The following is a 23,978-nucleotide window of genomic DNA, read 5'->3' as shown; positions in this document are numbered from 1 at the left end:
AATGCCTAAATTTACCATAGTGTCTCAAACTGACACGTTTTGAAAGAACTGGCCTATAATCGATCGAAGCTACAACTATGAAAACCTCGAGTAAATATATATATATAAAAAAATGGCACTTAGAGTCACTTTCAAAGTTGTGCCATATTTAACAAAATTTCTTTAAAAAATACGCACGCTCTAGAGACGAAGCATAAGGTTCTGATTTCCCATACATCTGTTGAAATGTAAACTGGTAGATCTGAACGTCTGAACTTTCGAGTTCTAAAACTTTCTCCATAACATCGTGAAAGATACACAGACAAATTCCCCGAATGTCTAATATAGAGTTCCAAGTAAGTTACATTTGCCTAGTTTTTACAATTTCTTGATTATGTCGTCAATTTTCTTGCTATCATCACTATTTTACATTTGTTTCTGGAAGTTACTCATAACACTGGTTCTAATCACAAATGTTGAATCACAGCTGAGTACGTGATAAACTTTACTTATGTTAGTCCGAGATAACCTGCCCTACTACTAACTAATTCAGTGTTTCTGTTCCGAAACAAAGTGCCATGCCATAAATGTGTTCTCTGGCATCCACCATAAGTTCATACCGAAGAAAATAGAACAATGAGTCAAAACAAACAACTCACACGAAGAGCTCGGTCCGAAGATGGAGGAAACCAAAAACGAAAATTATTGCTCACTTTAAAAAAACAAACAGTACTTTCTCGGTGTGTGCTGCCCCGACCTTTAATTAACTTCGGGTGTCAAACGGCATTGAACTAAATGAAAAAAAAAGGTTTGGGCCGCTGATTCATTTCGGCTATTTACCAACCCGAATTTCCGAACTCAGATAAAGTCACTAGGAGGAACCGGATGTGACTCAAAACGGCCGATGTGGATTAGCCACGACTTGCAACTGTCTCTAAGTAACAAGGAGGCGCTTAATCGTTTGATAAGAATGTTACACGTGCTTTTTTAGTTTTTTTAATATAAATAAGGTATCCTACATCATAGAAAGAAAAAGGTGCACAAAAGTTCGATAGAGTACGGTGACCCAAAGACGACACACCACAAACACCAGACAGTGGAAAACCAGAGAAAGAAAGCAGTCAGACATCAAGAAACTCAACAGTGACAGTTTGGAATTTTCAAAATAACTCCATTGCAGGACATACCTTCATGTCACCTTTTGCCTTTTGGGCAAAAGCATCGTTTGTTTGTTAATTGTTTTGGTTTCGATTCGATTCGATTTGTTTGGTCAATCAAAAGACGAGACCCACGCGCGTATACGGACGAGATGATGGAGATTATGTTCAATGATCGAATGTTGTTAGATGGGAAGCACGCGCCGTAGTGTAAATGGGATGAGAAATTAAAGAAATAAAAAATTATAATATGTTAATAACCGATTGATGTTGATTAGTAACAGGTAAAATTTTTGGAAGAATGATTCCATTCAGTCCACATGAGGCTCGTGTGTTGATCTCATAGGTTGCATAATTGAATAAAAAAATCGCCTTCAATTATGCAATCTATATGATTCATATAAAAACGAGCTGAAGATTGGCTGAGCACCGAAATGTGGTCCAACTTACCTGTTGAAGTTTGTAGTGGTTGATGATGTCCTGATCGGCGGGACACGACTGGGTGAAGGCATCCAGCTGGTACATGTGGTACATATATCGCCATAGGGCTGTTAGATGTTTCTAAAAAGTAAATCACCGGAAGTTAATAATTTGTGTGATACTGCTTATGGTCTGAACAAACTCAACACTCACTGGTATCTCGAAGTCGACGAAGTACTTGCCGGCCACTCGGATGTGCTGCAGACGGGGCATCAGCTCGCAGTCAAAGCAGCACATCGTGTCCCCGGTTAGGAACCGGGTGCCCCGTGCCGCCAGATGGTCATTGATCTTCCGCAGGTGCGCCAGCAGGGCGTTGTTTTTGTTCTCGTCTTTCTTCACCAGCATCAGCTTCAGCTTGGAGTACAGGTTCTCGATCAGGGTGGCCACCTCTTTGTCCTGGCCAAAAAAAAACAAACATGAAAAAAGAAATTAGTATCGTCCCACGATCGTCTCCAAATCGATAGCCGAAGCTTTGAAACAAACCTGAACAAACAAGTTGTATCCACCGGGCACGGACTTCATGATGTGTCGTTCGATTTTGTCATTTTCCAGGATGGCTAGCCCGTTGTCGATCAGAATTGGCGGGTGGGTGGCTTCGAAGTTGGTTCGAAAATCAGGTGGCGGTTTCTGCATATCGACTGTTGTGACCTATGAAGACAAAAAAAAAAGACAAAAAATAAATGTTGCAGTACAACTGTTAAAATATTCTCAACACTTTAGATAGAAAAAAAAAGTTTACAAACGAAGGTTTTCTACTACCTTGAACCCCCTCCCATTTTTCGCAGATCAATTAATTTCTACGCCAAAGAGGGTGTAGGTAATCGGTACAAAATTAGCAACGCATCTGTTTTTTTCCTCGCTTTTTCATCAAAACAACAACGACGGATGAAAACAATTGGCGCTAACTCATCCGTCATAGTTAGTCGTATGATGCAACTGAATAAATATATCACAGCCTTAACCAACCTAACCCCAGTCAGCAGCTCACAGACGTTTCCTCGGCGCGTCATGCAGCAAATTTATGATAGCTGCGCTTAGTCTGTAGGTCTTGGCGCTCATGGAAAGTAGTATACAGGCAAGGGGTGTGAAATTCGAGCGAGTAAATACAAAACGGCTGGCTGACTGAATGGCGTCAATAGTAAAAAAAAAACTATATTAAGCTTTTCCGTTCAAGTCGGCTGATTTGGAGGTCACTCGGTGGAAAGTAAACAATAATGGTGATCATCACCCCAAAGACGAGGCGCTGTTAACTTAAATCTTGCCATAGAGCAGGTACCCTTGAACGGTGTGAGCACGTGAGCTGTTTAAATCGGCATCGCTTAGGTGATTTTGTGAATGAGAAACAAATCTCAATTCTCTTAAACCCTAAAATTCCAAATTTAAAAAAAAAACAAAGTTCTAATCTCAATTCTCAATTATCCTATCCTATTTTCAATTCTAAATCTCAATTTACATTACATCAAATATTAAAATTTTAAACTTTTGAATTTTAAATTTTAGAATTCTCAAACTTTATCTTTTGTTTGGAAAATTGTAAAACTAGGTTAAGTAAACAATTGTAAAAAGCAAAAAGATGTTGGCTCTTTAAAACTCAAAGGTCCGAACCGTTTCAAATAAAGGAATTATAAAATAAAAAATTCTCAAACTTTCAAATTTAAGGTTTTTTTATATTTTCCTAAAATTTTCAAATTTTCAAATATTTGACTTATTTTTAATCTAAAATTGAAACAACTAATTTTTAAAAAATTTAAATTTTTAATTCCGTTTTGCAATGTTTATTTGAATTTTGGTATCTCCATATCTTTATATTTCGGAATTTTCCATTTTTCGAATTAAAATATTTATCCGATGTTCCAATTTGTTAAACTTTTATTTTCTTTCAAATTCAAATGTGTACATTTTTGCATTTTTTAAATTTTGAAATTTATAAATAAATATCTCCTAAATCTTAAAATTAAAAATTAAAAAAAATCTCAAATGTCTAATATTTGAATTTTTGTGAAGTTCCAATTTACTAAACTTTTAATTTTAGTTTTTTTTTTTTTCAAATGTATACATAAGACTGCCCCAAATTTATATGGGAAATTCAAAACCTGTAAAATGATATACGCTGCAGGCTAAAATTGATCCTAGCCCTATTAAAAGATCTCATGCCAAATTTGGGCCAGATCGGATCAAGGGAAGGAGTCGCTCAACGAGCCTGAAGTTTGAATGGGACTTTGAGACATTTTGTTCTGGAGAAACATAAAAAATGGGTTTTTCATCAATAACATTGGTTCCCTTCAGCATATTTCTTTTGAATACGGTTTTCCTTAAAGCCTAAACTATAAAAAATATTTCATCCGAAGACTGTATTTCGATTAGAGTTAAGATAGAATTGTTATTAGACTCAAAAAATGGGCTAATTTTAATAAGGGTGGAATTCATCGCTGTAAAGAGTCGGGGCGGTTGAACATATTGACGCCTCATTAACAGAGTTGAATACCACCCTTAAAAAGTTACAGAAAAATAATTTATAAGGAACTAGCTGATCCCATACGAACTCCGTTTCGCTTTCAACTTGGAATATGTCATGAACAGTTTGTATGAAAGTCGAATGCCAAGCATTTTCCAGATGCATTTCAGAATTCATTGTACAGTAATAATTGCAAAAGTATTTGTAATTTGTTATTTATTTCTTATCAACAAATCACACGTTGATCCAAATGATTACTTATTAAAATTAAAAACATAACATTAATTCCGACTATGGGGTTCTCAAGGCCCTAGGAAGTACTCCGCAATAAAAAGGCTGCCGCTTACGAGAAAAGTTGATGACTGCACATTTGCTGCGGTTTAATGGCAGGCAGTTAATGTCGCACTAATCAGCGAAAAGGTTGAATTGACATTGCAGAAAATTTATGTCGTTGTGGTCGTTTATGGTGTAAAATAGTTTTAGGTCATCGGCATAGCAAAGTTTGGGGACGTCGAGGAGTGACAACACGTCGTTGAAATAAATTAGGAAAATGATCGGTACTAGATGGCTACCTTGGGGCACACCAGAGGTGACTGGGAACTGTCTGGAAAAGGTGTCGCCCGTTCGGACAATCAATTTACGACCGGTTAAGTAACTACGGAACCAACCCAGTAGCGTACCACAGAATCCTAAGCGTTCGAGTTTTCCGATGGCAATCTCATGGTTCACCTTGTCGAATGCAGCGGACAGATCGATGAAGAATGCATCAGTTTGAGATTTGGCAGCAAAACTTTCATGCACAACAGAAGTGAACGTTAGCAAGTAACTTGTTGTAGAGCGTATGGGCATGAATCCGTGCTGATCATTGGAGATGTTATTTTTGCAGGACGTGAAAAAAGGATCCAAGACCACCAATTCAATAGTTGGGCAATAGAACATAAAGCAGAGATTCCACGGTAATTGTTAATATCTCTCCTATCTCCTTTTTTATGAACCGGGAACATGTAAGCTTCCTTCCATAGTAGAGGGAAGATGGTTCTATCAAGCGAAGCTTGAAAAATGAGCCAAATAGGGGTCAGCAAAACAGGCATAAAACTTTTCAAAAAAGCAGCTGGTATCCCGTACGGGCCCGTAGAAAAGTATTTCTTGAGCTTCGCTGCTGCTTTAGAGATGACTGTCTCCTCGATTTCAATACCATTTATTGAAAAGCCCAATGGCGAAACGTTCCTGACAGCACTAGCTAAATGTTCTGTTCTGGGATGTTGAAGCTGACGTGGATATACTGGAAAATTTTGGGCCGAAGAGATCGCAGATTCCACGATCAGAGTTCGCCGTGATGCCGTTCAGCCTAGTTATTTCAAGTGATGCCAATAGAGCAGGGTGATGTGGGACTACTTTAACTAGCGGTGCAGGAGCGAGTTTGATGATCGGTAAACGAGATCCATCATTGGCTAAGCAAAGGTCCAGCGTACGACCGTATTCGTTCACCACGCCGTTAATCTGGCGCAAGGTCGCTGTACTCAAGGAGTCCAATATGATGTTTGAAGGCGCCGAAAAAGTAGAGCAGGCAGGGTTCGGATACTTAACGGCAAGTAGCACCCCGCCTCCACTGGACTTTTTGCAGTTACGGGCACTACGGTCACAGCGGAACACTGCTGGACGACCCCCTTTGTCTGAGTTTAATACTTGAAATCGATTGCTCGTCCCTCAAAATTCTCGTGTACCAATTTTCATCTGAATCCGATGTATAATGACGACAATATCGCATCTACAGTGAATAGTTGATATGGACGACCCCTTTGGCCGACCCCTTACTTTTATTTGGATAAGTGAAATCAATTGTTTGTCCCTAATAACTCATATCTGCAAAATTACATCCCAATCCGATGTATAAAAACGTCAATGTCACTAAAATATTGAAAAGTTAATATGGACTACCCCTTTTACCGGCCCCTTACACTTAATTTGATACCTCAAATCAATTGCACGTCACTCAAAATTATAGTTTACCAATTTTCATCTGAAAACGATGTATAATGATTTCAGTATAGCAAAAAAAACAAAGGCAAACAGTTAATATGGACGACCCCTTTGGCTGACCCCTTACACAACATTTGAAACCTGAAATCGATTGCTCGTCTTTCAAAACACTCATGTTCAAATTTTCAACACAATCCGACGAAAAGTAACGTCAATATCGCGAAAACAATATTTGTCTTGTATGGACGACCCCCTTCAGAAGGGGTCGTCCGAAAATCTGAAAACATTTTTTATCATTCCTGGTCCTAATGAGCATCCATGCCAAAATTCAGACATCTAGCTCTTAAGATGGCTGAGTCTATAGAGAACAAACCAACAAACAAACATGCAGAAATTGCTTTTTATATGTACACAGTAAACGAAAATTACCGAGTTCGGTAATTTTTTTACCGAAATCCTAACATGTGTAAATCGTTAAACCGTTCGGTAATTTTTTCGGTAAAAAATAAACGAACATCGGTAAATCGATTCTTCATTTATCGATGTTCGTTTATTTTTTACCGAAAAAATTACCGAACAGTTTAACGATTTACACATGTTAGGATTTCGGTAAAAAAAATTACCGATCTCGGTAATTTTCGTTTACTGTGTATAGATTTACCCGGTTTTGATTCGAAGATCCAGGTTTTTTCCGGTTTTCCCGGTGCCATTTTCAATTCCCGATTTTTTCAGGTTTTCACAATTTTTCCGGTTAGCTGGCCACCCTGGGGACGACAACGAGCCGAAGCTCGGAAGGACAACGAAGGACGTAAGGACGAGGAACCTTTTTTGTCGGACAGGTGCCATGGATGGTCGTTTGATAGGATCCTTGGAAGGTCAGCGAGTCGGGAGCCAGCTGAAGGTCGTCTTGCCATTGCACAGTGGTCCAGAAATGAAATTTATTATTATTATTTTCTAACTGTAATAAAACAGGAGCCTACAATGTAGTAGAACATGAAATTCATGAAACTTTGTTGAAAAAACCAAACATCTATCTCTAGAACTGAAAGCTGTATGACAGCTTTTTTTCATGAAGTTAGGATGGTCCTTTAAAATCGGTTTTTAAGGTTTTTTTTCATGGAGATATTTTATCAAAATTATTTTCTGAGTATTTTACATTACATTACAATGCGCATCTTTTGTTGAAAATGGATTATAAAAAATTTGTTATTATTTTGAAGTTATGCGGCAATATGTGTTGAAAAATGACTCTTAAATAGCTTCAATAACTTCAAATGGAGCAAGTCGAAAATTTTAACGTTGATTGCATTTGGAAGTTCATGTTACAATCTTAACAATTTAAAAAAAAACACTGGAAATATGTTTTTTGATTAAAGAGTTTTATCGTTGTATGAAATTTACTAAAAATCTTCAAAGATTTGTTCTTCATGAACTCAGAAACCACTAAACCGATTGATATGAAATTTGGCATGGAGTAGTTTTTTGAGTAACTCAACGCACTCAAGGGAAGGAGGGCTGCCATACAAAATAATCGTAAAATACGAAAAAAAAAATCGGGAAAATTCAATCTATTGACAAGTCATTCCCATCAAATGTTGTGAAAATGCATACATTAACACAAAGGCCCCTCCCGTCAAAGAAAAGGGGTCCCCATCCAATATAAAAAAAACACGAATCAAACCTCACCAGGAAACACCCACGATTATTTAAAAAAAATTGTGAAGCACCTCCCCCTTTTTATTAAATGGGAGAGACCATTATATATCATAAATAATCGCATATTGTTTGTTTGTTATTCGATCCAATCACTCTGTGTAAGAAAATTGAAAATCAAGTTATATATCTGAACAAAAGTCTGATCAAAAATTTTTAAGCATTCAAAAATCCAAACAGAAATAAAAATTTAAAACTTCAAATTTTCAAATTCGCTTTACAGAACTACAGAACATATGACTTAGAATGAAAAAAAAGCAAGTGATCTCTTAACCTTGTTTGCTCCAGTGAAAAAGCGCATTCAGACTTGTCCGTTTTTTTATGTCTTTTCACCAAGGCAGTAGAAAATTCGATCAATGCCGCCACCACTATCGTTGCGGATCAGCTCACATTGTACATGCCCCACACTTCTTCTCAATCGGCAAGCAAACGCCACTCTTTGATCTTCCGCTGGCTGGACGGTCGATCTAGCGGAGCGGAAAAATAAACGTAATTTATCGATACAGCACGCACCGGCGGCGAAGACGACACAACAAAGGTCATTTTCTCCTCCACCGGACGACGGACTACTTCCCTGGCAGCTTGGAAGTAGAGCTGATTGATTTCCGGAAACTTTGATCTTATCAGCAAAGCAATTAACTTTGGCAAGCACACATCTCAGTATAAAACAATTAAAAATTTATAGTAGCTGGCTTAAAATAAAGTTAAATGGAGAAAAAACGATTTTTTTTAACAATTGTTATAAATTTTTCTGAAAAATTGTTTAAAAAAAGCCGAGTCACGCCAATTAAAAAAAAAATTACTCAATAACAAACATTCTCCGTCGTTAAGTAAATCAACCATCTGAAAAATATCTCACAAATTCTAAGAGAAAATGTGTACAACATCAAACTTAACCAGACTCAGACAAACGCGCCAGATGTTGATTGCAGTTTATTTATAGCTTCACTGCCAAAATACTCGTTTTGGGTAGCACTTTGTTTACACAGGAAGATCATTCCGGCTGCTGATTCCGGTAACCTTCCTCCATGGGATCGATCGATGCAGCAACAACGTGTTACTGAAAAATCATAACGTAAATAAACAAACGAAAACCGGGCCGAAATTAACCTACACACGACTCGGAATGAGATCGCAACCAAAACAATTGGCATTCGCTAACGAATCTGCTGACGATTTTAGACTCGAAACCGAGCAGTAAATTTAGACCAGCTGATCCAATCGTCCAATCCGGAAGATGAGGATTTTTGGGTTTCCCCATAAGTCGACTGTTTGATGGTTTTGTCTAAAAGATGAATATTCAACCACCTTGAAACTCATTGGCCTATTTTTGACGGTTGCCATGATAGGAGAAAAATTCATCAAAATATGCGCATTAAAGTTACCTAAAATGTTGCTTAGGGTGAACCTTACTTCTCAACTTTGTTGAATCCTAGCTCCCACCCCCCAATTTTGATCCAATCAATAACAAAACAATACTGGCAAAGTTTAAGCTCATTCGGATAACTCGGAGGCGTCCCTCCAAGACCTTCAAATTTGTATGGAACTTTCTAATGGAAAAGTTAAAATTTTCAAATAAAAAATCGTAATTAATTCTGGCAACACTACGGAACAACACAAACTTTGTGACGTCCAGATTTTAATGTGTGAAACAACTTTGTAGAACATTTCAAATAATTTTGAAGCACTTGAAAAAAGTTATAGGGATTTCAGGATAGCTTTGATTTTTTCATATATTTCATATACAATCAATGGAAAAAAAATAAAATTAAAATTAAAAACTACAGTTCTACAATAGTGCCATATGTCAAATATTACTGTTTAAGTGACTTTGAAAAAGTAAAAAGTTTCAAACATAGTTATACACTGAGGTCCTGCGTAAAAAAAAACCGCGTAAAAAAAAACCGCGTTAATTCGAAAATCCGCGTAAAAAAAAACCGCGTTAATTCGAAAATCCGCGTAAAAAAACCTCGTTAATTCGAAATCCACGTAAAAAAACCCCGAAATTCGAAAATCCACGTAAAAATCCATTTTAATTAAAAAAAATCGCGCAAAAAAGCACGTAACTAAAAAAAACACGTAAGAACAATGATTATTTACAAATTTGCGTACAATGATAGTTTATTTTTAAGGTAAAAAAACAAAATCAATTAGATTAATAGAATAGTAGAATATAGTGAGCCTTATTTGACAGTGTATCTCATGTCTCATGTCTCAGGTCTCATGTTCCATGTCTTAGGTCTTAGGTCTCATGTCTCAGGCCTCCTGTCTCAGGACTCATGTTCCATGTCTCAGGTCTCAGGTCTCAGGTCTCATGTCTCATGTCTCATGTCTCATGTCTCATGTCTCAGGCCTCCTGTCTCAGGACTCATGTTCCATGTCTCAGGTCTCAGGTCTCATGTCTTAGGTCTCATGTCTCAGGTCTCAGGTCTCATGTCTTAGGTCTTATGTCTCATGTCTCATGTCTCATGTCTCAGGTCTCAAGTCTCAGGTCTCATGTCTCATGTCTCGTGTCTCAGATCTCGAGTCTCATATTTCAGGTGTCATGTCTCAGGTCTCAGGTCTCAAGTCTCAAGTCTCAGGTCACAGATCTCATGTATCACGTTCTTAGTCTCAGAGCTAAGATTATCCCAACTACAAAAAGATTCTAAGTGTTTTCCTTTGAAAAAGTCTTAGAATATTTTCTCTGAAAAACCGCGTTAATTCGAAAATCCGCGTAAAAAAACCGCGTTAATTCGAAAATCCGCGTAAAAAAACCGTGTAAAAAAACCGCGTAAAAAAAACCTCAGTGTATATAGAATGTTACAGCGTTGGTCATTAACGAACCACTATAAATTAATTGAAAACTGGCAACTTTGGCAAGGCTTGGCTCCTAATATTAGAAACTCATCAGGAAATACCCAAAAAAAATTAAAAAGCTGCTCTTGGAACACTTTCATTCCACTTTTGGTATTTGGCTCAAGACTCTCCTGAAACTGTAATTGGATGAAATGTTCCAATCACAAACACAGTAGGAATAAAAGGCCAAATTATGATTTAGAAGCTACAAATTAGTAATGACGGAATAAAAATGAATAACAGATTGTGATTTTCTCGACAACGAGCAAAGATTTTACATCATTTGTAACGTTACAAAATTTCTTTTAATATATTTACTTTTGGATCTGATAGCTCAAATAAAAATCCTAAATTTTTCATACAAAACATAACTTTATAAGATAGTTGTTGACAACATAACAGAAAAAAGATTTTAAGTTCATTCCGGGAAAAATAGATAAGACTCTTACAAAACATAGATACACAGGAAAAACACTCCCCGTATCGTTGTGAAAATAGAAAAAAAAACCAACACACCACCAAATTAATCAGCTTAACTACTATAGTTAATCGAACTATCAAATGCCTTATCTTATTTTTTTTAAAATAAGGCATTTGAAAGATGCTCCTTTTCGTTCCGTTATGTAACAATCATAAAAATGTGTGTAGCGGTAGTAAGGCTTAATTAAGCCTTGTTAGAAAGAAAATTCGAAGAAGAAAAACATATGTAAAGTGAACTAGAAAAGTATTAAATATTTTTGTTAAATTTTTGATTTCTCATATATCTCCATAAAAAATGTTATGGGAAAATATAACTAAAAAAGGACTCTAACTTTTTAAGTCCAAAACTACTAGTTGTCTTCTAAAAAGTTGTTCCTAGGTCAAACAGAGAGAAATGACCAACTTCAAAAAAAAAACAATCCACTACCATTTCGAAAAACTGGTGGTTCTTATGAAGAAAAATCCAGATCTGGCAAAAGGATTCTGTCCGGTCGGAGTGACTAAGGCGGAAGTTAAAACAAAATGGAACGAGATTTTTTGCGAATTAGACGCATTGGGGCCACATTTTTCTCACTGATCACTTCGTTGCTAAACAGTATTTTTAGGGCATTTTTCATAATAAAACAGTAAACGTAAACGAAATCTTTCAGACATGACAGGAAAATCAGGGGAAAGCCTGATATTTGGCATGAGAAAGCATTTCAAAGACGGTTTGAAAAATTTCATCATGATAGCCGCCATTCGTTTTATGTAATCGTTTGAAGGGAAATTTTTACCATGTTTCCTAAACAAAATTTCAACTTCAAGCCGTTTCAAGGTCGCCTTAGAATTGAGGCTTGGTCATTCGGCCGATGGACGTTAGGCCGAATGGGTTATCTGGCCGAATAGGCAACTAGGCCGAATAGGTTATTCGGCCGAAGACTGTTAGGCCGAAAGGGCGCAAGGCCGAATGGATGTTCGGCCGAATGATCATTAGGCCGAATGGTTACTAGGCCGAATGGTCATTAGTTCGAATGGCCATTAGGCCGAAAGGTCGTAAGTCCGAATGTTCGTGAGGCCGAAAGGATGCTAGGCCGAATTGTCATTAGGCCGAATGGTCATTAGGCAGAATGGTTACTAAGACGAATGGTCATCAGGCCGAATAGTAACTAAAGTTATTAGGCCGAATGGTCATTTGGCCGAATGGTCATTTGGCCGAATGGTCATTTGGCCGAATGGTCGTAGGGTCGAAAGGGTGCTAGGCCGAAAGGTCGTTAGGCCGAATGGTCATTAGGCAGTATGGTCGTAAGGCCGTAACGTCGTAAGGCAGAATGATCGTTAGACCGTCACCAGGCCGATAAGACATATTAACGCTTGTTTGCATATTGGGGCGAATGGCAGTTAGGCCGAATGATCGTTAGGCTGAATGATCGTAATGAATAATTGCTAGGGCAATAAGAAATCTTTTACGCTTGTCTGCATGTTTGGCCGAATGGACGATAGGCCGAATGGTCGCAAAGCCGAATGGCCAAATCCGGCCTTGCATCCATTCGGCCTAACGATCATCCGGCTTAACTACCGATCGGCCTAACATGCAAAAAGGCAATAATATGTCTTAATGGCCTAGCATAAATTCGGCCCAACGACCATTCAGCATAACAACCTTTCGGCCTAATGACCATTCGGCCTATCTCCCATTCGGTCTGATGACCATTCGGCCTTATGACCATTCGGTCTAACATCCTTTCGGCCAAATAACCTTCGGCTTTATGTCCCATTCGGCCTATTGTCCTATTCGGCCGAACATCCGTCGGCCTTTTAACCCATTCGGCCTTGCGACCTTCGGCCTAACATCTTTCGGCCGAATGTCCGGGCCCCTTCGAATTGTCCAATCTAAATGAATGCACGCTTATTGTAATTCAACAAACAGGAGCCAAATTTAACACATTAACCCCAGAACAGTGTCAATGGGGCTTAAATCAGCCGTACCAAGTGTCCCGATTTTTCCGGATTTGTCCTGATTTTTCGAGAGACCACCCCCACTGCTTTTTCAAAATCACTTGAATTTTCAAAAAAAAATCTGATTTGTGATTGAATTCAAATTAGATGTAAGATAAGATTTTGCTATGTCATTATTATTTTCATCTACCAATTGGCTTTGGTTCAATTTTTTTTTCAATTGACCTTCTTTATAACTTTATTTTAGTTTTGATTTATTTACCTCGAAAATATTTACAGAAGCTATTGAAAATTGTTTGAAATGTCTAAAGAAATTCCAGATGTCAAACTTACTTTGAGACTGATGGTTTTCAGCTCTGCTAGCAGGTACAGATCCATGAAGTATTCCTGACAAAACAGACACGCGCCCTTTCGTCTGCCATCGATGGTGGAAGCCTAAAAGAAAAAAAAATAAAATTAGCATTTGACAACGAAAAATACAAAAATCTGTTTGATATAAATTTCGAAAAAAATTCCCCCCCACCCACATGCTCACCGTGATCACGGAAAATAAGGAAGCTAAGAGTGATGTTATCAATCCATCAAAAGTGTCATGTCAAGTTATTCGCACCACACCATCCATTTGGAAAAATATTTAGCAAATACCATCATCGTCATCTGACAATATGAGCTCACGACGACAACACCCAGCGAACAGCAAGAAAGATCGTTCAAGTTAATTGCTAATTGCTTTTTAAACATACATGAGCTCGTCGTCATCATTCTCGGCCATTTTGTCCCTTTAACAATACATATTGGGATCCCACCAGGCGAGAGTCCAATCTGAAGTATCGTGTTGGGAGTTGTTTCGATGATGATCTAATTATCATCACTTGTGGGTGTGATGGAGACGCGGGCGCCGCCCAACAAAACTTTGAACCACCACTGAAGCAATCCGGCAAATTCCTGGAGGGTGAGCGGCCAGGCCAGATGTTGTCTGAGATGGCTCGATTGCTGGAATGTCGCTTGACACATTTTTATCTCGATTGGAGAAACATACAAAAATAATAGGAAAAAAATTCACACACGCACCCACACCTCCATTTTTTAAGCTATTTGATACTATTTCAAGAGGATTCAGGGAAAAAGTAGAGCGGGGCTACAGTCGGCTGCAACTGCTGCGGTGTGGTTCAAGAGGTTTTGTTGCCCATCAAACCCACCGGGAACCGATAAGATAAGATACCCGGCCCGAAGCACAGCAGAGCAGACGCCCGCGCAATACCGCGTCTTGTGCAATTTATGTCGCCTTTCCTGGAGGTGGGAATAATGCTGACGCGTACACGCGATTGGAGCAATAATCTAATGCGAATGGTTTGAAAATTCATCAAAATGTAGCTCGAATGCGCATGAGAGAGTGTTCACAGCACAAAAAGAATAGAGAGTCCCAACATGTCTAAGCACGATTTGAAATGATTTTGATTTGAATTTCGTTTATTTGGAAGGGCTCCGCGCGCTATCCCAATCAGGCACCCTTAAATTAGAAATGAACAGTTCAAACAGAATTAAGGAGCAAATCCAATTTTTTTTTCATTTGCATTCGGTACGATCTGGACTTAGTAGGATTGGTACCAAGCCATCGTTTTCTTTAAGTAGTGAACTGATGGAAAATTAGGCCAAAACAGTACAGGTTGATCGTGTTTGCAGATCATGAGGAGCAGACGACAATTCAGGCACTCTCCTCGGACGTAAACAACTGTATTTATACTGTCAGGTGTCAGTGTTCACGAACGGCGAGGAATGTATGCCACACTTACATATGCGGCTTGACAAACTATTGAAAAATTGATGTCTCCGTCTTGTCATTCAAAGAGCGTTTTGTAACCACACTTGCAATAAGTTTCGTCGTCGATGATAACGAACACCGATTTTCCACACAGCAGTTGATCATATAATTTACGAGCTATTGGTGTTATAGAAGCAGCCTTTTTTGATTGCGGAGAGGGTATCCCAATCTTTGGGCCACATCCCAAACTGAAGCAGTCTTCCAACTGGCGTAAACACCCATGACTTTCCGGTCCAAAGTTTTGACCACCGGATCCGATTTCCGGAATCCGAGATTTTTTTAGTGCACGAAACAGTTTTCCTCTCCATACTTCCGAATCGCTTTTCGGATGCTTATTTCTTCCATTCCATTTCGCCAACCGACTCAGCGAAATTTTGGGGAAAGTACAACGTTTGTGCACGATATTTTTACGCTTTTCTCATTTTACTTCTCATTTTCACGAAAATTATGAAAACTGAAACTCACGATACACAGGAATTAAGTTGACTTGTATCAGCTGTTTAAACGTCATCCAGACTGAGCAGGGTTGTATAAAAATTGTGCTTAGACATCATAGGAAACTCTATTTTCCGTTTGGAGCCATCCGAAAATCTATAGTGCAAATCTATACACTGAACCCAAATTCACTCTTAAAATTCACATGGTTTTTCACTTAAAAACAAGGATCTAGTGTTTTCTTCCATTCAAGTGCGACATATACATTTCACTTGTCAGTCAATTAAATTTCAAGTGAATTCATCCACATTCACTTCAGTCGTCACTAGAATTTGAAGTTAGAAGAATATTCACTTCCCCATCACTTGAATGAATTTCAAGTGAATGTCGAGTTGTAATTGTGTTTATTTTCAGAGTTCCAAATGGCAAATCCTAAAGAGCAGCGTTTAAAGCTTATGCTGGATTTGGGTTTTCCCAACTCTTTAAGAGGCGATTTTGGCGGTAGTTTGTGTTAAACGTGATGTAAGAAAAAGTTATTTAAAGGTGTTATCGTGTTTCAGCTTGTGGGTTGAACTGGACAGATTTTCTGGCTTGCAGCAGGGAAGATTTAGAAGTCGCACTATCCGCAGTAACCGATCTGCCTTGGGATTACGATGGAATTTTCCAATCAATAAATTTATGGCGAAAGCGTAATGTAAGTATTTGAAATCGAAGTGGTGTTCTCTAAATGTTCTTTTATTTAAAAACGCGAGAGATAATTAACTTGAAACTTACTTAGAAATTCAGATAAATTTCACTCAAACGTCATAGTGTAACTCACTTGACCGGTCACTTAAGTGAATTCACTTGACCCATCACTTAAAATTGAAATGAAATTACGTATGGCGAGAATTTACTACAGATGTCACTTATTTTTTAAGTGAAAATTATTTTGCGTGTAGGTTGTGGATCCATATCCTGATCCGGTTCCAGATCCCGGTTCTTATTCCAATTCTGTCCTTAAACATTATCCTGAATCTGATCCGAAATAAGATCAATTTGCTGATACCAATCCTGATTCCGGATTCTGATTATGATCAAGAGTCCCAGATTCTGATTTTTGGCCCTGGTCTCGGATCCTTATGCGATTCTATTTCCGAATTCTGATTCTGAGAACTGGATCCCGGAGCCTGACCCCGTATTCCTCTGTCATTTTTTTGCTGCGTCGTTCCAAAATTATAAAATCTTTAGTTTTTGTCATGAGAATTATCTTAAAGGCAAGTGCATTAGGGTAGTCTCTCAGGTGCAGTGGCAGCTAGCTAGATCGGGCTAGATTCTCACGGAGCCTGCGACTGAATGAACGGAATTTTTACTTGTAAACTTGTCCATACATGGTTGCTCATATCAAGTCGATCTCGGGAGTTTGAAAGCCTTGGCGATCATTCCTCCCGACATTTTTGGGTTGTGAACGTGGTTAGGCAGAATTATTTTTCCTCCCTAGTTTCATCTTGAGTAGCTTTTGTACCAATCCTGACAAAATTCTCACCACAACATAAACAAACCTTCCAGAAAATCAAAACGCTGTCATTAGTTTCTCGGTAATACAACTTTAAAGACGCTGCAGTAAATAAAATAAAATAACCCGATACTAAGTGGAATCCTTACTGTTGTTGGTTGATAACCTTTACAGATTTCATGTAAAGTTGAAAATATTTGTAAATACAACAAGTGTCTCGTCAAAATGCTGATGGCGTTCAGTTTGATTTGGTTAAACCTCCGCTGTTCAGGATATTCAGTGGAGTTCATAGTATGGAAATGAAGCTCAATTGAGCAAGCTTCGTTGCTCAAATTTTGTTTGACTCCGTTCTCAATGCGGACGTCGAAGCTCCAAACTTTTTGTCTCCGCAGTCCGCAATCCACAGCTTCCTTTCGCTGATAGTTAGTTTTCGAGAAGCTCTATTCGTATTTTGTCTTGAGAAAACGCCAGTTCTTGTTTTTGAGAAAAGATGAGCCTGTAAGCTCAAGTGATTTCAATTGGTTGAGCTTAGCACTTCATAAAACGCAAAGCAATCCAACCTGATGGCTTGGATCGATAGCATCAAATAAAACAGTACACACATTTTCAAACAAAATTACAAATAGTGGACTGTATTACTTCGATAACTTAGACTTAAACAACATTCAAAAGTACTACTTCTGACACAAACTGGCTCTGGTCTCTCTAGACCTCTTACTATGACCATACAGGCCTCTGACACTGGCCCCATGGGCCGCTGATTTTGTTGCCGTGGTTCGTCTCCGATGGCGGTTGGTTGGAAGAAGAGGCCGAGCCTTGGGCTGGATTTGGCTGGACCCTTCGGAAAAACCACTTTGTATCCGAGGAAAAGCCAATGATTTTGGCGTGCATTACTGCCGTTAATAAGCGCAGCATCGCCATATTGCTACTGGGTCATTTCGTCTTATGTTAGGGTGGTTCGTTCCAGAACACGAGGTATTTTTTCCAATAATGTTTTTTTGTGCCCCGTATTTTAAAAAATCAGGCCGAATCATGAACGCAATGAGAATGACAAAAAAAATTAAATCACTTTTTATTTAGTTTCTTTGGCTTTTGAACATCAACTTACAATGATTAATTAAAAAAAAATCTAGGTCGTCAAAACTAGAGGTGAAAATTTGTTTAGGATTTTCATTTTTGACAAAAGTTTTAAGCAATGCAACAATTCGCAAGTGCTGCTTTGAGTTTTGCTCAAGCGTTTGGGTTTTGTTGAGCCAGCAAAGCAAGTTCTAACAATCTCCGGCTACAAAGCTAAAGCTAAGAAACAAAGTTGGTATAATGTATGGCCCGCTTCATGCAGTCAAAGCAAAAAACAAAATCTTGTCTCCTAGAGACATAAGTAGTTTGAGCTTTGCTTGGCTTGATGCGAGAGAATTGTCTTCCAGCTTTTGTCTCTCTTGAGCTGCGTTAGCTACTACGCTCAACCGTTTGAGCGAGCTTTTCAATCCTTGGTTTAGTTTTTTTTGTAGATACAGCCTTAAACAGGGCCGAAATGACCCTAATCAGCTAATTACACTTTTTTATAACCCAGAAGAAACAAAGAAAAAAAGAAGTTATTGAGAGTATAAAAGAGGTATGTCCATCTCAAGGGTACTTTTATTTCAATCCGGTAGTACGTCTCGGTGGTCGAATGGTTAGCGTGTTAAGACGGTAATCGCTGGTCCACTGATGGCATGGGTTCGATTCCCATCTCGGTACTGGGTGTTAAATGTTAATCTTAAGTTGGTCGGCTAAGACGGTGTATGTCTTTTAAAATGGATGACAATTTCTATATCTACATTTCTATAAGGATCCGGATCAGAATCACAATAAAAATCATAACAAGGTTCCTTAAAACATCCGTATGAATCGGTAGTTTGAATACAAACGGCAAGGCTTAATTGGTTGCTTGGAAACGGTCATGATGACACCGAAAGATGTCTTTTATCCAGAATGTCTTTGAAAGTGACACATTTTAGAAGCGCGAAATTCGATCGTTAATTTCCATTCGTTTGTGTTGCCGTGATATGTAGTTCTAGTTACATCAAAAAAATTAACTTTCAGGGGTTCCTGATCATTGTTTCGCCATCTGTGTGTGATGGTTAATTTGTATCATTTTCAATCGGAAACAGTCACGAATGATCGTGATGTGGTGACGAACCATAGCCCTCATGATGCAAAATAGGAATAAATTGACTTGACACGGAACAAAGGCGAAAAATGATCTTTGAAAATCAACTAAAGCATGGATCACTACAAATCTGGACGCATTAAAACGGGTCTATCTCGGAGCTATGTAAACGAAATCAAAATGTTTTGAACTTAAAATGTAGGGTTTTTATTGCACTTTAAAGGAAAAATAATAAAAAAAAAAATATACCGATGTTATTTTGATGAATTTTCGAACTTTCCGTCGAGTACCACTCATTATAATTTTTCGATAGGGCGAAATTGAGGACAGTTGGGTGGGTTGATGTCCTTTTCGACAAAATCTACCCGTTAGCCCCATACCATTGTAGTACCTCTTTGCTGTAGTGGCAGGTTGCCAAATCTGGCGAAAACTTCACTGGTCCTTTGTAAGATCTAATTTACGAAAAAAAAAAACGTTTTTCATGCACTCCTCCTTGTATATTTCGGGGTCCATGGTCTTGTTTTTCACAAAACCCGAGGTTTTTCATTCGCAGCTGCAAAAACTTTTCCAGATCAAACACTTTCTTGCAAACTTTCCGGCAAAAACGAATTCGAACTTGCCGGGGACATCACCCCGACCAGTGCAGTGCACCACTGCAGTGGCTTTATAAAAATTTTGGCCTGGAAGCTGCCCAAAACCCATCTTTACGTACGTTTCGTCATTCATGAGGAAGCATCCGTCGAACTTCGTTGCAATCTTGTTGTATAACTTCCGGGCACGTCCTTTGGCTACTGAATTCTGCTTCAATATCCGGTTTGGTTGCTTATTGGCCCGATAGGATCGTATTCCTTCGCGCAGACGAATCCTTCTGACGGTGCACCGGTCGGCGTTGAATTTCTTGGCGATGTCGTAGTCCGACTACCCTGTGTTTGCCTTAATCGTTCTCAACACCTTCAAATGCAGTTTCCGATACTTAATTCCACTATGACGCTTGGTATGAACCTGCCGATCGATAGTATGCATCTCACAGAAACGTTTGAGAACGCTACAAGCGGTTGATTTGAACATTTTTAACGATTTCGCGATTTTTGAACCCGACCACGTCGTGTTTTTGACTTGAGTGTCCAAAATTAATTTTCGTCTCGCGGCTTCGATCACGTGTAACTTTTTTGGAACAAAACGAATCGTAATGAAATTTTCAGCACTGATAGAGAAATTTCCCAACAAAGTACTGTCAAAAAATTCCAGAACCGACAACTAGGAGCGCTATGGTAAATAAACAGGGCATCTAGATTTGTAGTGATCCATGCTTTATCACATAAGTATTTTACAAAAAGTCTTATTTTGATCGGAAATCACAGCCACACAATTAGTTAAGAGAAAAAAAAAATCGAGAAAAGGGCGTTGACTTAATTGTGGAACGAGCCGAACAAGAACTGTGTCAAATTTTTAATTTCATTAGAGCGCGCTCCAAATGTCTTTCGAACTTTGCTCGGTTTGGTCCCCTTAAAGAGTGTTCCAATGGAGTTGCTTCGCAAGACGGCGTGTTGGGTCTTGATACTTTTTTTTATGTTTCCGATGAGTCATTCGATTTCGTCTGAGACCTAAACAAGAGAAAGATCGCGGCAACAGTCGCTCCCTTGACATTTTAACCAAGCAAGAGGTCTTTGCGTTTGCGTGAGCACACATTTTAGAGCATCTGTATACGCGAATTTATTACACGGCCATTTTTGCTGGGCGAATAAATGATGATCATGATTCTCGCTGTGTAAAACCGGCAGTTGCACATCATATATGTGTCAAGAGGCGCAGGTCAAGAGTTATTTCGCTGAGCAAGAGCGATTGAATAACTTTTCTTCAAAACTTGCAAACGGATGCCAGATGCTGCTCTAGAGTAGAGAGACGACGCCTAAGCATCGTTCCGCCGCCATGCCGGGATCAGTCAGCGAGTGATGATGGGCGCCTGCCGGCAAGCTTTCAGAGATCTCCAAATGCATCTTCAACGTTAGACATTGAAGCTCTGAGGCGCCGCCGCAGCCGCCGCACATCAGCGCTCGATTTAACAACCACCCTTGGGCGTCTCGACGATAAGCGTCTCAAATTCGTTTTGCTACTGTGTCTCATTAGAGGCAAAATTTCACCACTCATTTCGACACCATGTGAGCAAGAGCTTAAGTTAAGGGGAAAAAAAACTATTCGTTTGGGGTACGCTAAAGCACTTTTTCGGTCGTATTGCTAAACGATGGCGATACTTGGAGAGACGATCGCGTAGTTCTACTGTTTAGCCTGAATGAAATATTACGAAAATGGCGCGCTACATCACGTGCGCTTGCCTGCTTATTGATGATTCTCTGCCATTTGCATACCAGTTAGGTGTAGTTAATTTTCCGGCTCCGCCGGAATTGTTCCCACCATAGCCCGCGTTTTGCCTTGGGTTCCGCCGGACCGTTTCTCTCCATTCAGCATCCCCCTCGAAACACGTTTAGTTAATACTTTGTTTACAACATTATCGCTGCACTACAGAGATTGCCGGAGATGTTTGAACGACTCAATAAAGTGGAGAGCAGTAACTCAAAACGAAAAAAAACAACAACAACCACAACTCTAATAATAGTTTAAGATGGTTTAAGCCCCATTACACTGTTTAGTGGACGCGATAGCGCACCAATCACAGCAACATCTCGGCCAAGACCGGGGCGTAGACCCATTATCAGCCCTGATGTGATGAGCTAAAGCCAATCAGTAGTATGTGGGTACCCAATAATTACGTCAGTTGACGTGTGGGGTGGTTTGCATATCCAAATTTGACGGGAGGAAAATATTGGAAAGTAACGGCTTTGATTGGATGAAGAGGCCCAGATGGAACTTAAACTTGTCCGATGGAAGTGAAAGTCCTTACATTATCGGGTGAGATAAGCCGTCAATAGGGGTTCTTCCAAATCTCTCATAACTATCATAACATTTGCAAATGCTAAAACCTACTTTTCGCAGAAAAATACTAAATATGTTGCCGTGACCGAGATCCAATTTCATGATCGCATCTTAGAAAACAAGAACGCTGACAATGTGATAGACAACTATGGCAATTTTGATTATTTTGGAAAAAAATTGCTAGTTTTTCTTCAAATCTTTAAAATTCTTTTTTTTATATAATTTCATTTAATTCTTTTGAATTTTGTTATCTTATAACTATGTATTTTTATTCTCATTTATTTTTATTAATTTTTTTCTTTTAAGTTTTTTTCTATTTAAATGTTTTCTGTTTTATATTATTTTCTTCTTATTTTTTTTTATTTTTTTCCTTATTAATTCTTTTTTTTCCTTTTTTTTATTGTACTTTTTAGTATTTTTTTTCTTTCTTTCTTATGTTTTCTTTCTTATTTTTTCATTTTTCCTCCTTTTTCTTTTTTTCTTTACTTTTTCTTTTCTAAATTGCTTCTTTTTTAATTTTTAAATTTTTTTTGGTTTTTTTTTTTAATAATTTTTTTTGCTTAATTTTTTTTAAAATAATTTTTTTTTTATTTTTTTTTTCTATTTTTTTTTAATTTTTTTTTTTATTTTTTTTTTATTATTTTTTTTATTTTTTTTTTAGTTTTTTTTAAATTTCTTTTTTATTTATTATTGTTATCTTATTTTTTTTTTATTTTGTTAATTTTTTTAATTTTTTATTTATTTTTTTTATTTTTTTTTATTTTTATTATTTTTTTAAATTTTTTTTAAATTTTTTTTCAATTTTTTTTAAATTTTTTTTAAATTTTTTTTAATTTTTTTTTTATTCTCTCTACTTTTTATTTTTTTTTTATTCTCTCTACTTTTTAATTTTTTTTATTCTCTCTACTTTTTATTTTTTTTAATTCTCTTTACTTTTCATTTTTTTTTTATTCTCTCTACTTTTTATTTTTATTTATTCTCTCTACTTTTTATTTATTTTTATTTTATTTTTATTTTTTTTTATTATTTTTTTTTTATTATTATTTTTTTTACATACTTTTTATTCTCTCTACTTTTTATTTTTTTCTCTATTTTTTTTTTTATTTGTTCATTTTTTTTTTAATTTTTTTTTATTTTTTTTCTCTATTTTTTAAATTTTTTTCATTTTATTTATTTTTTTTTATTTAGTTCTATTTATTTTTCCTAAATTTTTATTATTATTTTTTTTAATTTTTTTATTGTTTTTTAAATTTTTTTTTCAATTTTTTTATTTTTAAATTTTTTTTTAATTTAATTTTATTTTTTTTAATTGTTTTTTAATTTTTTTTTAATTTTTTTTTAAATTTTATTTTAATTTTTTAAATTTTTTTCAATTTTTTTAAATTTCAATATTTTTAAATTATTTAAAAACTATCTTATTTTTAATTTTTAATTTTTTTAGAATTTTTTTTTTATTTTTTATGTTTTTTCAGTTATTTTTCTTTAGATTTCATTTTTATTTATATTTTTTTAGTTGTTTTTTTATTAATCAAATGGATTTGATGATTTACATATATCTTTTTTTTTATTTCCATAATTTTTGTTTTGTTTGGTACATAAACAAATTGTTTTGTTTTGTTTTGTACATAATATTTTTTCTGTTATTATTTGTATAAATTTTTTTTAAGTTTTTTTACTTTAATTTTCCTTATTTTTTAATTCTATTTAAAAAAAAAATTTCATTTGAATTATGTTTTATTTTTATTTGCTTTTGATTTTAATTTTTAATTACTTTAGTTTTTTTTTATTTTAATTTTTTTTATTTCAATTTTTTTTTATTTCAATATTTTCAATTTCTTTTTTTTTATTTCACCTCTTTATTTCAATTTTTTTATGTTTATTTATTTAATTTTCTTTTGTTTATTTTTTTTATATATTTTTTTTTATTTTTCTTTTATTTTAATTTTTTTTATTTTTTTTATTTTTTTTTATTTTTTTTTATTTTTTTTTTTATTTTTTTTTATTTTTTTTTATTTTTTTTTAAAATTTTTTTTGCATTTTTTTTAATTTGTGTTTCTTGTTTTAAATGAATTTTTTTTGTATTTTTTTTATTTTTTTTATTTTTTTTTTATTTTTTTAATTTTTTA

At 36.5% G+C, this 23,978-nt stretch overlaps 2 protein-coding genes across 4 annotated transcripts in view; one reads left to right on the top strand and one right to left on the bottom strand.

Annotated features, from left to right (window-relative positions):
- LOC129738043 (uncharacterized protein K02A2.6-like) overlaps positions 1 to 23,978 on the top strand; it is an 89,830-nt gene that overhangs the window by 6,474 nt on the left and 59,378 nt on the right. Inside the window, exon 2 of one of the 2 annotated variants that reach the window (XR_008735486.1) lies at positions 6,784 to 7,655. The exons of the other annotated variant lie outside the window; for it this stretch is intronic. The gene's annotated coding sequence lies outside the window, so the exon portion shown is untranslated. Of the gene's footprint in view, positions 1 to 6,783; positions 7,656 to 23,978 lie in introns of those variants that run through there. 2 annotated transcript variants of the gene reach the window in all.
- The window catches only part of LOC129738044 (chloride intracellular channel exc-4), a 77,941-nt gene that overhangs the window by 8,767 nt on the left and 45,196 nt on the right, over positions 1 to 23,978 (bottom strand). Inside the window, exons 2-6 of one of the 2 annotated variants that reach the window (XM_055729220.1) lie at positions 13,354 to 13,455; positions 2,100 to 2,264; positions 1,770 to 2,012; positions 1,587 to 1,697; positions 1,167 to 1,184 (exon numbers count right to left, since the gene is read on the bottom strand). In XM_055729220.1, the coding sequence (XP_055585195.1) occupies positions 1,167 to 1,184; positions 1,587 to 1,697; positions 1,770 to 2,012; positions 2,100 to 2,264; positions 13,354 to 13,455 (639 nt within the window). The remainder of the gene's footprint in view (positions 1 to 1,166; positions 1,185 to 1,586; positions 1,698 to 1,769; positions 2,013 to 2,099; positions 2,265 to 13,353; positions 13,456 to 23,978) is intronic. The other variant, XM_055729221.1, reaches the window with a different exon arrangement.

This window comes from Uranotaenia lowii, chromosome 1, assembly GCF_029784155.1.
Source record: "Uranotaenia lowii strain MFRU-FL chromosome 1, ASM2978415v1, whole genome shotgun sequence".
NCBI lineage: Eukaryota > Metazoa > Arthropoda > Insecta > Diptera > Culicidae > Uranotaenia > Uranotaenia lowii.
The sequence above is the reverse complement of the archived record's forward strand: the minus strand, read 5'-3'. Positions and strand labels throughout refer to the sequence as shown.